Below are 17,177 nucleotides of genomic sequence, written 5' to 3' on the forward strand. Positions count from 1 at the left end.
TAATCCCTGAAATGAGCAAAAGGGCTCCCAGTCAATTGATTCTAACCTTTTAGCTCTCGATTTAAGTCTCATGTGCACTTGTGATTGGCCAACTGCATTTCAAGTGTTGAAGCAAATTGCATTTTTAGCAAGAGCTTTCCAAACATAAGGGAGTGTGTCTGGCTAGGGGTGTGTCGGGACGGCGAGGAACTACAGTATGGGCGCGTCGGGATGCCCGGGACTCTCAGAGCTAATAGATGGTCCGATTAAGAATAAAAATTGTTATACCAAACCCAAAACGTATTGAGCGGCTCATTTTAATCTCATCTGCGCCAGATCACGCAAGGACTTCTAGAAATATGGACTGAACGAGTCCTCCCCAATTGTCATATTTCGGGGAATATTTTTCAATATTTCGAGTTCCTTTTATCAATATCATTATAAGGAATGTAGATGGTTGCAATCAAAGGCAAGTAAGTCCTTTTTATATCATTTGATTGGCAAGTGGCGTGTTCAATAGTTAGGTAAATTGTTGAAAGCTCATATAATTGCCCAAGGATTCATTTTTTTATCATTCATTAATGTTGCATACCGTTGATCTTGGCTCACTCTCTCCTAAGTTCGCTAAGCCCAAATTTGGCCAACTTAATTCATTTAGCCACATCTCTTGATCATTAGATGCTATTACTGAAAAAGGTGAATGAATGGTTCAGGCGCTACGAAATTGTGTCCTTTGATGTGAGTCCATGACCTGATTTACTCAAATTGACTTGATAACTTGTTCAAACTACACAACTCGCTTACTTGGGATGATTTTCTCTCAAAGGAAGGATCCTAGGAGTGTTTTTGTCACAACATGATTGGATATGTTACTATTTTTTCACACTATGCGTAACACGTCATAGCACTCCAACAACCACAATCCAAATCGTTATGAACTAATATAAAAGAAATAAAAGATTACAATTCATCTTTTATTGTCCAATCTTTGTGTAGGGCTGTGTAAAGATGATCTATAACATTAAAGAATGTTCAGAACTGTCTAGTCATGTCCTCATGTCTCATTATGTCCAATTCCAACGCATGTCGTGAACATGATCACTAGTGCCTTTGTCGACACGTTTTTCGACACACTTTTTGACACACTCTCCGACACACAAATCAATCCAAACTTACAGGTCTATCTCAGTATATGCTCTCCTCTTTTTTTGTCTTTTGTTTACTGATCCAACAGAAGTGGGTGTTCAAGTTTTGGCGCCTCCGGCGTTCGGCTTTCTCTCAAGATTCAAAACCCTGCAACCCACCAATGTGGTGTCCCTCGTCATATACAGTAGTACAATAGTTCGACAACAGCATGTAGTTCCGTTTGTGTTCTCAGCTGTTTTACTTCTGTTCCCAATTCGCCTGGAACGTCTGATTTGTCTCCTCTACAACTACTAGTGGATCGCTCTGACTCTTTCAAGGTCATTCAACGTTCGGGTCTGTTTTGTCCGTGGGTTCCTCTAGTTGGGGAAACATTTTTTTTCCTATTTTCTCCTTTGACTCTGGAAGGTAAGATGCTCAATTGATTGGTGGTTTTACTACCATAGGGAGAGAAGTCTATGAGTAGACACACATCGGCGCGCTCAAACTAAAAAAACTTTGAAGAATATGGGCGAAACAAAGATCCATTGATCAGGTCTGACATATTTCAAAACTAAAAGTGTGGAAACCTTTGATCCAATGTTCACTGACCTTGACAATGTTGATTGTCTCCAAGGTTTAAAATCAATTTTGTATGAAAACAGAAACGGTTAGGTTAGACAGAAACCCAGGGGATCAATCAAAAATGTCTTAAATAAATTGATGCTTTTCACAATTGGTCTTGAAATATCCCATGATTTTGACTGGTCATAATAGACTCACAAACTTGATCACTTGCCGGGAGTGTCCACTTGAAGTGAGACGTAACTTTTGTACTGCATTTGTAGGCCAAAGGCAACATGTCAGTCGAATAAATGTCGCCAAAATTGGCCAACTTACGGATGGCCTTGATTCATTGAAGTAAACAATCATTGTGCAAGGATCAAACACAAAGAACCGACGTGCAACTAGAAACCAAAAATCTATGAGAATTAGTTGTGCATTACTGTAACATCTCTATCTAATTATAAGTACTGTCCATAATCTTGGATCGAGTGTCCAATCTCTACCGGTCTAATCTTCATTAGGCCGACTAAAGTCAATTTTAGTCGGCCGATTTTCGATTCGCATTTTCAAGCAATCGCATGAATTTATCTTATACGGACAGTTGAATAACCTCCGCCAACTATTGCGGCAGAGCTCGGTATTGCATCATAAATAGCAAAATTTCCAGTATGTGGTGTTAGCTATCAAGAAATATTAGAAGCATATTCATTATCAGACCAAAATGATTTTCTTCATTAAAAAAAGCAAAAAAGAACCTGCTGACACAAATAGTCACGTAACCTTATGTAAAATCCGATCCGATCCAAGTCGATCTTGGACACTGCCTTCGGCGTTGGCTCTTGTACTTTCGCCTTCCTTTACAGGGTTGATTACATCATCAGCTCATGCTAGATCAGCTGCCGTCACTCCAGCAGTAGAAACACTCTCACTACTCTCACCACCCTCGGTCTCCTTGTCCTTGTTTTGATCCTCAGTCACATCGTTAGCTTGTGCAGGATCCCAGGGCCAGCTAGCTAGGACAGTCGTGCCTCAAAATGAACGTCCACGGGTTGATCAAGACCAAAGAGCTTTGGGCCTTGCGGACCATCGTCCACATGTAAGTCGGTTTTACAATTAGTGTGAACATTTTGATACCCACTTCTGACAATGTGTCGCCCCTTTGAAGCCCGAGATGTTCGATTTCGTCCAAGATGGTGGGAGGGCGTTACCTCAGGGCGGAGATTGTCCGGAAGAAGGGCCGCAATCTCGTGAGTGATCCCATTTCCAACAAAGGTCTGGCCTTTCCACTCTCGGAACGAGACCGTCTCAGCGTCAGAGGACTCGTGCCTCCTCGGATGTAAACAAATATATATATAGAACCCTACTATTAATAAATCATTGATGAAGTGACTTCTCATTGCCACCATGTTACTATCTTGGGTAGTTTGAGCATTCAGGAGCAGGAGCGGGTCATCATGGATGAATACACCCGGGGCTGGGCGGCACGGGCGGAGCAAGAGCCCGAAGATGAGATCATCAAGTCCGGGGTCAGTCCCGACAACATCCGCAAATGGAAGGTTCTCCAGAGCGTTCAAGACCGAAACGAGACTCTCTTCTACAGGTAGAACAACAAGGCAACATTGGGGTCCTTTTTGGCCTTTTTTTTTGGTTGGGGGTTTGGATTAAAAAGTGAGGGTTGTTTGTCTAGAATCCTCATGGACAACTTCCAAGACATGGCGCCCATCATCTACACGCCCACCGTGGGCTGGGCGTGCTCGCATTTCTCGCAACTCTACCGGTACGGCACAAAGCAAAGAGCTATTTTGTCCCTGTGGTCAGTGTTTAACCTTGATCTAATCTTGCAGTCGACCCCGAGGAATGTACTTTTCTCACGGAGATCGCGGCGAGATGGCCTCCATGGTTTACAATTGGGAATCCGATGAAGTGGATGCGGTCGTCATCACCGATGGAAGTCGGTGAGTAGCAGACAATTGAATATGGCAAGGACTTTTCTTACCAGGGCAACTTGGACATACGCGCACGTACGTAGATTGGGGTTGGCGCCCCAGAGAGTGCTAGAAAAAAAAATGGAACATTTATATCCATCTTAGCCAAACTTCATGTGTGTGTGGTGTGGCACAGGTTCTTGATATCTAATATCTTAAGGTTTTAGGAGCCTAATCAAATCATTTGCGTACAGTTGATGATTTCATATAAATCCTGAAGCCAAATTAATTGCTTGACTTGAATGCGTAGGACTCGGAATGGTTCGAGACCCACTCGAAATGCTTTAGCAAATTAAAATACTCAAAGCCATTTCAGTCAATGAAACATGAGTACTAAGCATGATAACCTCAAGAAATGTTTCCGATCAGGATCCTGGGCTTGGGCGATTTGGGCTTGGGCGGGTTAGGCATTTCCATTGGCAAACTGGACTTGTACGTGGCCGCCGGAGGTTTTCATCCCCGTCGAGTCCTCCCCGTGGTTCTGGACATCGGCACCAACAACCAGAAGCTCCTCAACGACCCCAACTATCTCGGTACAGCTCTTCTTCCGTTGACGTGTTTTAGAAATAATCACACCTCCAAAATGATTGCTTTGTCTGGGCTAGGTTTGAAGCAACCCAGAATCGACGGTGAGGAGTACTACGCCATTATGGACGAGCTCATGGCCGCCATCAAGCTACGTTGGCCGCGAGCCCTCATCCAGCATGAGGATTTCCAGTCCAAGCACGCGGTCAACCTTTTGAAGAGGTGAGACGCGTAAGCCCTCCCCCAGCAAGCATGACTCAAATCCTGCACCTCTGTTGACCCCTCTCTGCTCATTTGTCATCTTTTTCATCCCTGCTGCCCCAACTTTCCAGGTATCGGTCAGAGTACCTCATGTTCAATGACGACATCCAAGGCACGGCGGCCACGGTCTTGGCCGGGCTCTACGGCGCGCTGAAGGTTCAGGGTCTGCCGCCAGATGCGTTGAAGAACCAGAAATTTGTGGTGGCGGGTGCTGGATCTGCGGCATCCGGGGTCCTTCTCACCATCCGAAACGCCATCACTCGACGGTAAGCGAAAGCGGCGGTTGCAAGAACTTGGGAAATCCCGGAAGGGGAGCGTACCGTTTGTATGGCGTGAGAACTCATTAGGGCTGGCCTAAACATGCAAATGCATTGCTTTGCACTTTTTCCAATTTTTTTTGCACAGTTGAGCCATGCCTCCTGTCAGAGGTTTGATTCAATGACGAACCCAAAATAATTTTGTGAATAGAACGCCCTCAGCAATAAAACTAGGCTTCAGAATACAATCAATTGCATACCATAACATACATCTCTATCAATTTAAAACGTGTCCTATTGTCAAAGATTACGACTATACAAAATGTCAATTTTTTGTAAATAAAACGAGTAAACTCAATGCAAAACCTAGCAAATGCAGTTGTGTGCCTAGATTTTGTAAAAAGTAAAAAATGCAGGAAAGAGAGGGTACCGGGTAAAGGGGGCTAAAATGACTTTTTTACCATGGTAACAATTCTCTTTGCAGTTTTACAGCTTTTTTTTTTACATTTTCATACCGTTTTCCGCATCACATTTCTAAACCTTTTTTCGCCAAATGACACTTTTCAAATAAATGAAAATAAATAAAGAAAGAAAATGTGGTCATGCGTTTTGTAGGCGGAAAGAGGAAGTGGTTTCAAGTTTGTTGTTGATAGCGTTGGCAAAAGTCACAGAAAATCAAGTTTTGAAGTCTGTTTGGAAATCAAATTGAGCAAAACTTTTGGCTTCAATGAGGATTGATCTTTAAAGGTTAGGTGATTCCATTTTTTGCTTACCGCGGGGAGATAAAATAGTGTCACAGGGCCGTTCGGGCACTCTTAGTCGGCTTGGACTAGCTTGAGCCGTTACACGTATGTTTTCCTTTATTCGCACTACCATGGCCTTAATCATGAATGTCACAGTTAAAAATCAAAGAGTAAACTCATTAGCACACGTTTCATTCAAAAAATATGAATTACTCACCCATGAGCCAAATATCTGCTTACGTCGTTAAATCTACTGGTGGGCTCCTCTGTGGCTCCTACTATCTCAGTGGCAAAGCCAAACTCACTCTCATAATCAATTCCGTCTATTAAACACGTTTATCGTACTTAACGCTCATGTTTTTTTTCAGGCAAGTAACAAATACTTTTTTTGGATGAAAAGTGTGCGAAAGAGTTATTTTTTTGATTCAAAACTGTGACATTCATGATTAAGGCCACGGTAGTGCTAAAAAGGGAAAGCATACGTGTAACGGCTCAAGCTAGTCCAAGCCGACTAAGAGTACCTAAACGGCCCTGTGACACTATTTTATCTCCCCTCGTTAAATAATAAATGGAATCACCTAACCTTTAAAGATCATTCTTATTTGCTCTTGAAGTAAAAAAAATCATTAAGGCATAGTTTGGCCTTATTGGGTATTGTTCTTTGCATTCAGAATATAGAACTGACATATTTCAACGTTTTCACTTCTTTTTTTGAGTTTAGGAGTTGCTGAACTTTTTTTTTTGAAAATTGACGAACAGATATTTTGATTAAAATCATCCTCCAAAAGGTATGGTTTGGACAAGCGAGAAGCAGGCAATTTGATCTACATTGTGGATGAGAGAGGCTTAATTACCAAGGCTCGTGACAATCTGGACAAGATGGAGGAACTCTTCTACGATCTGAAGACCTTCGCAGCCGAAGAGACCAACATGGAAGGCATGGAATTACTGGAAGTGGTCAAGACGGTCAAGCCCAACATTTTGATTGGCCTCTCTGGGGTTGGGGGTATTTTCACAGGTAAGAGGGCAAGCTTGCACTCGTCCAAGCCAAAAGACATGCAGTTCTACACTGCTCCCCACTAAAGTACCTAGACATTCCACTGTAGCTATTAATTTCGGAATATCTTGAAGGGGCATTTATCAATGCGCTACAAAGCCCAATTGAGTTATTCTAATAAGGCACAGAAGTTATGGTGAACGAAAAGCGCCATGTCATTTGGATGGATCGTTTTTGTCCACAAAATATGAATGGTCATAGAGTTCCTGATTGTGACGAAAGTTATTGAATTAATCCCTTCATTATTATGAACTGTATCCTCAGCGTCCATTTCTACACACTTCCCTGACTCGGGTTTTATTTCCCCGTTACAGATGATGTTCTCAAAGCTATGAACAAATCCCCAACTCCGCCCATCATTTTCCCTCTCTCCAACCCGACCTCTCGCTCGGAATGCTCTGCCGAAGCTGCCCAGAGATGCACTGGGGGCCGAGCCATTTTCGCCTCAGGCAGTCCCTTCCCCTCGGTGACTATTGACGATACCATGATTGCTTCCTCCCAATGCAACAATAGGTAACAATTCGATTGCTTTCATGGCTATTAAATTGATGCTTGGATCAATTCTTTGGTATGACGACAGACAGCAAGGCCGTTTGCCGCTTCAGCAACTGCTTGACAACGCTCGATACATACACCCATTTTAAAGTTAGGCCTACACATTACAGGATCGTATGATCGCTAGTCCAGGTCAGGATGACAAAATACATATTCAAATAGGACATACGTACTTATTTTGTTGGGCAAGCCAGTTAAAGAAGAAGTAGTAGAGCGTAAAGAGATTAGGTTTTGTGGAAATGGGATGATCTTTGTCATTTTGAAATTATATAATGTCAGTAATGACAAAGAGACTTTTTGACGCGGTACAACAACTTGCCTCGGACACGCAACCTCTGGCCCTGGGTAGTCATTTTTCCGAGACACTTGTCATCTACCCAATGGCTATTGCACTACTAAATTTGATCAATTGTGTTCATGTGCTCAAATGGGAGGTTTGATTGACTTTGATAAAAAATGGGCTCTCTATCTATAGAAGTGTCTCTCTATAGATTTCCTATATCAAGTTGGTCTCCTTAAGGGAGGAGTATCATTTTCCTAAGTCGAACCAAGGCCACTATGATCGTGAATTTTGACATCCTTGAGTTTAATTAGCTTGTCTAGAGATTCAATTTTAGAAGAGCCTGATAGCAACATTTTTCTCATGCCTTGCTTTAGTTCCTGATTTCATGTATAAACAACATTATTGTTTGATTCATTTCTCTCAGTTATTGTCCCATCTACGTATGCTGAAGAATAACGCTTGCACGGTGTCCATCATACACTACTACTATTATCACAGCTACTGCTACTACTACTGCTACTACTACTACTACTACTACTATCATTACTTACTTAGATGCTTGTGTTTTATTTTTACTCTTCATTCATTGCTTCGAATGCTGATCTCCTCCTTAGTGATCAACTCCCCCATGACGGTGAGCTAGAACCAGGCAAAGTGATCGCTTCATCGCAATGCAACAACAGGTAACCATTTCATTCAAAGGAGCACCGAACCACTCGCGCAGACACTCTGTAGTCTTCTCGAAATGCTGGAGAACCGAATCCTCATGCCTTTTTCCCCTTGGCCTCTCTGCAGATACATTTTCCCTGGTTTGGCGTTGGGTGCGGCCTTGGGTCAAACGGGTGTGGTGACCAATGCCATGATCAATCGGTCGGCTGAGGCCCTGGTGGAGTTAATTTCCGAAGACGATCTCAAGCGACGTGCCACCTTCCCCGAGAGAGTGGACATCCGTGACATCTCCAGTCATTTAGCTGTCCGGGTCATTCAACAAGCCATTGAGGAGGGATTGAAGGTAAGCAGGGTTCAATAAGGCCTTCATTTTGACTCAGACTCCCGAGGATGTTGAAAGCATCTCGGTCAACTTGTGTCATCTGTAGGGAGGTAAAAAAATCCAGGAAACATGTCCATTTTATGACACCAAGTCAGCATAAAGGTTGGTTAAAATGTGCAAAAAAAAAATCAAGGAAGTGCCTCAAATTTGTAAAATCAAATTAATGACATATCAGCGCAAGCTAATGATTGCGGGCGGTAAGAACGGTTTTAAAAGCAGAAAATGGAGTAAATGGCGGGTATTGAAAAGAATGTGCACTTGATTTTCTCAAGCAGACCCGAAATTCATTGCACTGTACAATGAACTGATTGTATTTGTACCTGCACCTAGGAACATTGGACATACACTGTGCGTTGACGATCAAATCATGGAGGAAGTAAGGGCTACGTAGAGAGCGCGATTCGAGCTAGCCAGGCGGACTCGTTTTCAGAGCAAATGGGTGACAGCTGAATGGCTGTTGGGGCATGGTTTCTGATTGTAGAGGCGCTGCTTCCAGTCGGCTCGAGATGCAGTGCTGTAGTTACCGATTCAGGTGCAGGAATAAAAACACAACAGACTCGATTTTTGTTGCCCTTCTATGTTTCTTCTTCTTTGATCAAACTAGCAAACAAACAGCCAACAACCCATTGATTTTTGCTGACACTCTCAGGGGTGACCCTTGCACCCAAACGAAGAGAGCCATCGCATTTTCCATTTTTTTTTCAAGAGGCAATCCCATTGTCCAATTTCAGGCGGTTTCTTTGACTGTGGGTGTAGTTAGCATATGAAAAGTTAAAATATGCAAAAAAAAGCGTGAAATGTTCCACATATGCAAATAAACCCAATTTAGGCCATAAAACGTAGAATGCATATTTTGACCGTCTCTAGTCCTCCGACTGCCTTGGCCACATCCTACTCTTAGTTGTGCTCCCGCCACTGAGACTTGAAATCGATCAAAATTTCAATTTCAGATTGGAAACCTGCAGGCCAAAGAAGCCCTGGAATATGAGGGCGAAGAAGGACTAAAAACTTACATCGAGTCCAAGATGTGGAATCCCGAGTATCGGCCACTCGTGTATCTCCCTCCGGGGAAAGGTGAATAATTGAGGATCACACACATCTAATGGAGTGGCCCCCACTTTTGCATCAGTGGTGCGTCCAGAGAGGGTGGCAACCGTTGCCAAATTATTATCATTATTCGAGACGCCCAGTTACAATTTATGCCGTATTTTTATGAATGCATGTATGATCCTTCATTTCAAAAATAAGAACGTGCAAAAGAATCCCACCCCCAATATATCTGCTTTTCTTGCTGTGGTTGTGAGTTCACCTAACCGGACCCGTTACATTGATATCGGTGTGGACACCGATTATCAATTGGTAGCAATCGGACGATAACCGTCTGTTTTAACATGCAATCATAGTCCATGACATTGGGATTGGATGTGGAAAGCCCAATGGGTTCGAATCCATACCGAATCGAGAGCGAACCCAGTGATGTGCTTGAACCGAGTAGGTTCTCCTCATTGTCTCATTTCTATTGAAACTCATGACATTCGTTATAAGGGTTCTTGTCCAGTCATTCTCTGATGATGATGGTGATTATTATCATTATAGCACTCTTGATCTTGGCAATACCGCACCTCCCAACACCATCGCCGTCTTTACCCTCCTCCTCCTCCTCCTTCTCCTCCTTTTCCTCCTTCACATGATCATTTAAAGCAAAGTCAGGGCGAGAGCCACTGAGCGAGTGTTTGAGTGGTGAGTTGGTGAGTGTCCGTTCGTCCACTGGCAGCGACAACTGTCGGTGAAATCTTTGAAATCTTCCAAATCTCCACCATTGTTCGATTCAATCTTGTTCCAGTGTTCAGAATGAGACCACCTCAAAATGGAAGAGAGATTTCCGGATCAACCCCACGGATGATTGTGACTGTGATCCTGCTGGGTGGCGCCCTGCTCCCTTGGGTGGTTGTTGGTTCGGAGAAGAATAGGGAAGAGAAGCTGTTGAATATCTTCACGTTGGTGCGATTCCAGCAAAACCCGTGTGTGGCCATGGGCACCATGATGGGTACCTGTATGACCACTCCCGAGTGCTCAGAGGCCCGAGGCACCCCGGGCAACCCTTGTGCTTTGGGTAAGTAAGGAGGCCTTGTTGTTATTGACACTTCCACAATGACAATGGAAGAAAAAAGCCGTGGATGGTTAGAATCTTTTTTTTTTGGGGGGGGGGGTGTCTTGAATCCCAAGATTGCATCTTGTGTTAGGCTCTCCAAGATTGATCTTATTCATGTTTTTTTTTCCACTAACATGCCGATTCCACCTTGATGCTCATAAACGAGGCTATTCAATTGGTTTCAGTACTTTTTCCCCATTGTGCGATTGCTCTTTCTTACACATTGTGTCTGCGAGTGGCTTTCAACAATAAACATAACAATGAACCATTCATGCAATTGTTTTACTTATTTAGATTTTTCTGCATTATTTGCAATATTTTGCTTTGCTGCAATTTTTACCGCTGTGACTCAAAAACTTGACTCTTTTCATTGATTTGTTTGCCCTTTTGCTTGAAAAAATGAGGGTGGAAATGAAATTGGATTGAAAAAAAACTTTTTTGTCCATTTCATTACTTGTTATTGTCATCAATGTTTTTTTTTTCCTTGATTGCTTGAATATCCTGCCTTTTCCAAATCGTTCAAGATAACATATTTTAAGCTTTCAAAATCGAATTGTTTCAGTACACGGTCAAAAGCAGTCAATACATGATATAAATGCCAATGCGTTGTTGTAGCCAAATCATTCAAAATTCAAGAACCTTTCGTTCAAAGGAAATGTATATTTGTAAGATCTTTATTGCGAGATTCCCCTCTCATTGGAACGGGCAAACAAATTAGTTACACTTTTCTTTTTACATTGACACAGTGCTAAAGACCGAAGGAAAATATCAAGGATTGCTTCAGGAACTTTGTCGTATTTAGCCTTTAGCTTACTGCGCATTCTAGATGAAGAAAAGTAGTTGCAATAATGATTTCGACGAAAAACAACATGCTTATTATAAAAGTGCGTGCTCCCTGTTTAATGTTTCTCTACATTTTTGCTCAGCGCCAATTTTTGGCACTTCGGGCATCAACCAAAAGAGCTTGAGGTCATTGAGTGACAAGGTGCACATTCTACTTCAAATCACCCACTCGCCAATGGATCTCTATATGCGGAGTGAGGAACTGAATCACGTGTCTTTGCTTTGCAATTCTCGGAAAAAGTGAAAATTTCCTTTTGGGCGAGTCCGGACTTGTGTCCTTTCTAAAATAATGGTCAAGTCCGGTCTTCCCAAATCGAGTGGAAAACTCTAGACACTGCAGTCAAAACAATTTGTCCCAAATCTTAGCAAAGTCTTTTGAATGAGTTTTTTTGCAAATTTCGAGACTTATCCCGGGATCTTATTCTACCTAGACAAAAACAAAACTTTGAAAACTATGAGACACTCAATAAATTCAGAAAACTTAAATCTGAAAAGACGTGTTGAGTAAGTTCATGGTCAACATAATAATTTTTCATAAAGCTCAGTGCATGAAGGATTTTTTCGGACATACATTTGCTTTTGCACCTTTGAAGCAAACTTTGTCATGGAAGAATGGATTCTAAAGACAATTTAACGACAAAAAAACATGTTTAAAGTAACTAAGTATGAGCAAAAGCATTTTTTGCGGGAAGCTTCCAGCCATTTCAATTGGATTAGGTCTTTGAAACGCCAAATTGCCAAATCGCAAATTCGACCACAAACATTGGTCCCTTATTCATTTTAGATAAGCATTTTGCATTTTCTGTTGATACTCTGATGGTTTCAATCAGGGATGATGCACATCTTTGACAGGTTTTGGTGTGTGCTGTGCCTTTGCCCAAGGCTGTGGAGAAGTGATCACCAGAAATTGCTCCTACATTCAAAGCCAGGACTACCCCAAACCCGTGACAGAGCCGGGGGAATGCCAGCACATCATCCGAAGATGCGATTCCAACATCTGCTTCATCAGGTAGTCAGTCTCAAACTTTGGGTGGCTCTACACTACAATGGAAAAACAGGATTAAATCCGGTTTGAGGATGGAAGTAGGACTAGTGCTGGGGCGAGTCCGGACAAAGGAGGACTCGAGTCTTGCACTGTACTCAGGTCGAACAAAAAGACTCACTCATATTGCGAAATTCAAGCCAAAAAAATCATGTTTCTTTTTTTCACAAATCCGGACATGAGTCTTTTAGAAAGGACTCCAAATCCGGACATGAGTCTTTTAGAAAGGACTCGGGCTCGAGTCTGGACTCGCCCCAGCACTAGTCACACTTCAAACCTGGTTTTCCATTGTAAGACGCCCTTACTTTTGCTCTCAGAAAAGAGCAAGAAACGAAAAATGCGTCCCTTTCAAATCTTGCCCTAATCTAGGTTCGATTTCGACGAGTTCCAAATCGATGATCCAGCCGTTGTGGATGACGCCACAGATGACGGAACTTGTGATATGGATACCATTTCTTTCACGTACGTACCCATGTCAGTTGTCTGTCCTTTTAGGGTTGGAGTGAGCAGTTGTTGGTTTGGTTTATTTTGTGTTCCTTTCTGTGCTTGGTTTAATCAATGACTTCTGGAGATTTGGGCTCTCAAAGGAAGGGAAATAGGATCATTCACTCAGCTAGTGTTGGGGCGAGCCCGGCATAAGTCGGACTTGCAATTTCTCCAAAATTGAGTGAAAGACTCGAGCGAGTGCACTTGGACTTGAGTCCAGACCCGACCCCAACACTAATCTCAGTCTATCTTAACTTATAGATGAACTGAAAATTTGAGCTCAGGAGGTGAGGTCAAAGTCATGTTGCAATCACAACACAAGATTTGAATTTTCGACCTTCTCTTGCTCAGCCAAGTAAGCGTTTTGTAAAAGAACTCTCAAATGACCCACTTTGCCAATAAATGAGTTCAAATGATTAGGTTTTAACCTAACCTAACCTAATTGAAAGATTGGAGTTTCTTATTTTATTGCTTTATCTTGAAAAGTGGCTTTGTGCTCCTATGGCTCGTGGACAGTCCATGCTTCCAGAAGACCGTGCACAAGTGCACCAACTTCTGTTTTACCTTTTACTCATCACTCGTTCTTTCAGTACAAGAAAATGCGTCCCAATGTTAGTCAGAAACGATTTGAAATCCAGTCTCCACTAAAATATCGAAAACGTTTACTTTGGGATATTTTCGTCCCCACTCGTCAAAATTGGAGACATCTTTTCCCTGACATTTGACCTGAGTAAACTCGCTTTCCGATGATCTTATTAATAGATCCGGCAATGGAATCAGTGTCCCCACCATGTGTGGCACCCTAACGGGTCAACACTTGTATATGGACGCAGGGGGACCCGGATCCACGACAGAAATGTCCGTCACTCATGCTTTCAATGGGGGAGCTTCCCGGATCTTCAAGTACAAAGTGACCCAAATCCCGTGTGGAACCACGTGGACCCCGCCTCCCGGGTGCTCCATGTACCTCACAGGGACCTCCGGCCAGTTCCAGAGCTACAACTACAATGGAGGGTATCACCTCAACAACCAGAACCACAAGTGAGTTGCCAGGGATTCTATGGTCAACTGGACCATGTCTTTAGGTATTTGTGCTCAACATGTAAAGACGCGTCAGAGTCTATAATACGCCAGGTTTACCTCTGACTTAGAACCTTTTCCACGGAATTCGGGCCATACTTACTCGCTGAACTGCAATTATGATTCGCATCTTCGAGTTTTTTATATAAAATGGTCTGTTAATGTTTTGAGAGTGCTAATAACGTCAATAAACATTATCGCAAAGTAGAGCAAAACCACATGGCTGCATTATTCAAGCCAAGACTCCATTCTAGGATCTGCTTCCGCCAAGAAGAGGGCTACTGTCGGATCCAATACACTCAAACAGACGATCCCTTTAGCTTCAAGTTCACCGGGAGGGCCAACTCCCGCAGAGCCTCTTCCGGTGACCGCTTTTGCCGCGGGGACTACCTATTCATTCCCAACGGGCGAAATTCCGACGTCATGGGAGCCAATGCGGTAAGCCAAGGTGGCCATGTGTGCTTAGTGTATCCGTTGACGACTTTATCACTGGACACCGACGGTGGTGGGGGAAAATGAGTAATTCTAATTCCAATCAATCAATTCATTTCTCGTTACTCGACTTGACTCAAATATAGCCTCAGAAAGCATTAGCCAGTTTTGATATCAATTGCACGTCTGTGTCAAAAATTATGAGCATTTAAAACTCGGACCAGGGAGGGCGCAAATTGAATGAGCTAGCTACACGTTGGTAAGATCTTACCAAGGTGGTGCTAAGCAAGTCATTTTCTGCCCACGTTGTACTACAATTCAAAATTGACGAACGCTTTGTGAGTCAACTGAAGTCTTACTTGTGTGAAGGAAAATGCATTTGGCTGATTTGGATAAAAGTTACGTTTCCCCCAACCTACCGTCTCTGTCCAGTGATAACGTCGTCCTTGGTGTATCGAATTAGGTGAATGTAAGGAATAAAATGAAAATAGTTTTCATTGATTTCGTCACCGATTGATTGATTATTCCGACGTTGTTTATTTATATATGTTCTCAGCCGAATCATCAGTACAACACATAACACATGATCTGCTTTCTCTTTGCTTGATTACTTCAGTGCCGCGGGACTTTAGGCACCAGTCATAAGGACCGTTTTTGCGGGAGCGTCTTGAATTGCATTCAAGGCACCACCAAGAGAAGAACCATTATAAGTGATGTGCCTGGTCCGTTTTATGTCCAGTATGTGACCGACGCCAGGGACAATGATTTCCCCAATAATAACTTCGGGTTCAGTCTGAAATACATGCAAATACCTTGCTGAAAGAAAGAAAAATGAACAAAAAACGCGGGTTCAGTTCTCAAGATATCACATACGTTCAAGCTACAAAGTAATTTCTACCTACTTGTCTGACTCGTTTTTGGAAAGCTCTTGACCTTTTCACATGATTTTTCAAATAGTTTTTTAACCCAAAAATAGGCCATTTCAAGTTTCAATTCTCATAGAATCAGTATGGCAATTGTCCAACTCGTTCCACTTTCCAAAAACTGTGATCAAAGCAAAGATGTTTCAGCGATTCAAAAACAAATCACGTAATGGAAATAAATTATCTGTTAATCAAGAAGTGTTCAAAGCCTTAAAATGTATGCTCCAATTCCTTTTCCGCGCTGTTTTGCACCCTCTTCTAAAGCATAACTGTTAGGTACGAAAAGCCAAGCCATGATTTGAAAAGCCGGGGACTCTCATGTCTCAACAATATACCTCGAAAAAAAAGAGTTACCTTTTGAGGCCGAAGTTATTCTTTTTTTAAGTTGAAAAAAAATGCGAAAAAGTTGTGAAAATTCGCAAAAAGGCTTACATATGCAAAAAAAGTTGCAATGATGCAAAAAAAGATATGCTCCAATAGGGCACAGGTAGTTTTTGGTCCCTTTTAGTCTCTTTGCTGCATTTTCAGTTGTTATAAAATTTAGCCACCCAACTGTATTTACTAGGCTATGCATTAGGCTTACAAGAAATGAACATTTAGTAAGTCTTGCAATGTTCAACATTATCACACATTTTCAATTAGAACACATGTCATGGTTAACAATTGACTCTCTTCCGGAGCCCACTGTTGTGGTGCTTTTGTTCACAAAATAGTTTTGGGTCGGATCAAAACCCTGACGGCAGATGTAGCTCAACTGCAACCTCTCCTTTTTGCAGACTATCCCAAACCCAAAAAGGGAGTTTGAGTTTGATATTCAAATGTTTTGGTAGACCAAATATCGTATGAAGGTTTAGTAACAACAACTAGACGGACCATAATCTTCAATTTCATTATAGCGGGGATTATATTCTTTACAGTTGATCATAGATTAAGTGAAAACCCAAACAAAAAAAAAATGATTTAATCCTTCATCTAAACATGTTGCTCAGAACTAAATAAAAAGGTCCCAAGCAGGGAACAGCAATATAAGAAGGAAACAGAGAGGACTCAAATGACATAAAAAGGGCAAAAAAAGTAAGAGCTTCGTCAGGTTTTAACTTTTTTTTTTCAAGGTCTACTCATTTAGTTTTCACAGACAGGGAAGAGGCACCGAGTATTATTGTCTTGACTCAACAACTATTGGAACTTTGAAAAAGGAAAGGAAAACGACGTCAACATAAATTTTTGAGAGGTCACTCGTACTTTTGAGGCTTGATAGTTACTTGCCAATGGATTAAAATGGAGTACCTATTCATTTATTAATTCAAAGAATGGTTCATGTCGAATTGCATTTTCATACATTGTCACAGTTTTACTCATTAACATGCTTAAAAAGTACTTTTTAACCAAAAAGTGCTTTTTGAACGGAATTTGTTTTTTGATAGAATTTTCTGTTTTTACAAGAGTTCTTTAAACGTTAGAAAAGTTTTTAATCTAATATCGCGCATTGTAACTTGGTTTTAAGTACGTCTATTGTATTGAAAAGTATCCCACTGACCTCCCAAATTTGTATGGAAATCATCAAACAGCTGCTAATTGAACGAGTCAAATTGAGTGAGATTTGAGAGTGATTATTCAAAATTATAGCAAAGGATATGTATGAGGAAATCATGAGTGTGCGGGACTAATGCATAGATTTCTAGACACTGGATGTCAGACGACCGACCACTTGGCTGGTAAAACAGTACAATAGATGGTCTCCTGGGAATTGATCACAAACCGGTTTATTGCACTGTTTAGCCAACCGAGTGGTCGGTCGTCCGACATCCAGTGTCTAGAAATCTATGACTAATGC

At 41.9% G+C, this 17,177-nt stretch overlaps 2 protein-coding genes across 4 annotated transcripts in view; both read left to right on the top strand.

Annotated features, from left to right (window-relative positions):
- The window catches only part of LOC131891736 (uncharacterized), a 16,468-nt gene extending 6,809 nt beyond the window's left edge, over positions 1 to 9,659 (top strand). Inside the window, exons 1-14 of one of the 3 annotated variants that reach the window (XM_059241373.1) lie at positions 1,309 to 1,530; positions 2,532 to 2,764; positions 2,834 to 3,004; positions 3,092 to 3,268; positions 3,356 to 3,445; positions 3,513 to 3,623; positions 4,023 to 4,186; positions 4,259 to 4,400; positions 4,511 to 4,705; positions 6,228 to 6,457; positions 6,811 to 7,009; positions 7,949 to 8,017; positions 8,130 to 8,346; positions 9,336 to 9,659. In XM_059241373.1, coding sequence (XP_059097356.1) covers positions 2,703 to 2,764; positions 2,834 to 3,004; positions 3,092 to 3,268; positions 3,356 to 3,445; positions 3,513 to 3,623; positions 4,023 to 4,186; positions 4,259 to 4,400; positions 4,511 to 4,705; positions 6,228 to 6,457; positions 6,811 to 7,009; positions 7,949 to 8,017; positions 8,130 to 8,346; positions 9,336 to 9,467 — 1,959 coding nt within the window. In that variant the 5' untranslated portion in view covers positions 1,309 to 1,530; positions 2,532 to 2,702 and the 3' untranslated portion in view covers positions 9,468 to 9,659. Of the gene's footprint in view, positions 1 to 1,307; positions 1,531 to 2,531; positions 2,765 to 2,833; positions 3,005 to 3,091; positions 3,269 to 3,355; positions 3,446 to 3,512; positions 3,624 to 4,022; positions 4,187 to 4,258; positions 4,401 to 4,510; positions 4,706 to 6,227; positions 6,458 to 6,810; positions 7,010 to 7,948; positions 8,018 to 8,129; positions 8,347 to 9,335 lie in introns of those variants that run through there. The other 2 variants (XM_059241374.1, XM_059241375.1) reach the window with 2 other exon arrangements.
- Positions 9,660 to 9,973: 314 nt separating this feature from the next.
- On the top strand, positions 9,974 to 15,521 carry LOC131891737 (uncharacterized). Its single transcript, XM_059241376.1, has 7 exons — positions 9,974 to 10,133; positions 10,229 to 10,498; positions 12,233 to 12,389; positions 12,792 to 12,884; positions 13,671 to 13,949; positions 14,243 to 14,426; positions 15,037 to 15,521. The coding sequence occupies exons 2-7, from the start codon at positions 10,237 to 10,239 to the stop codon at positions 15,238 to 15,240; spliced, it is 1,179 nt and encodes a 392-aa protein (XP_059097359.1). The 5' UTR covers positions 9,974 to 10,133; positions 10,229 to 10,236; the 3' UTR covers positions 15,241 to 15,521.
- The last annotated feature ends 1,656 nt before the right edge of the window (positions 15,522 to 17,177 follow it).

The sequence above is a fragment of the Tigriopus californicus genome, chromosome 12, assembly GCF_007210705.1.
Source record: "Tigriopus californicus strain San Diego chromosome 12, Tcal_SD_v2.1, whole genome shotgun sequence".
NCBI lineage: Eukaryota > Metazoa > Arthropoda > Copepoda > Harpacticoida > Harpacticidae > Tigriopus > Tigriopus californicus.

Excerpts from the sequence above, each read along its gene's own strand:
- LOC131891737 (XM_059241376.1), top strand. The coding sequence starts at position 10,237 with ATGAGACCACCTCAAAATGGAAGAGAGATTTCCGGATCAACCCCACGG. Across the intron at positions 12,885-13,670 it reads ATGGATACCATTTCTTTCAC|ATCCGGCAATGGAATCAGTG; the intron begins GTACGTACCCAT and ends TCTTATTAATAG. Across the intron at positions 14,427-15,036 it reads ACGTCATGGGAGCCAATGCG|TGCCGCGGGACTTTAGGCAC; the intron begins GTAAGCCAAGGT and ends TGATTACTTCAG.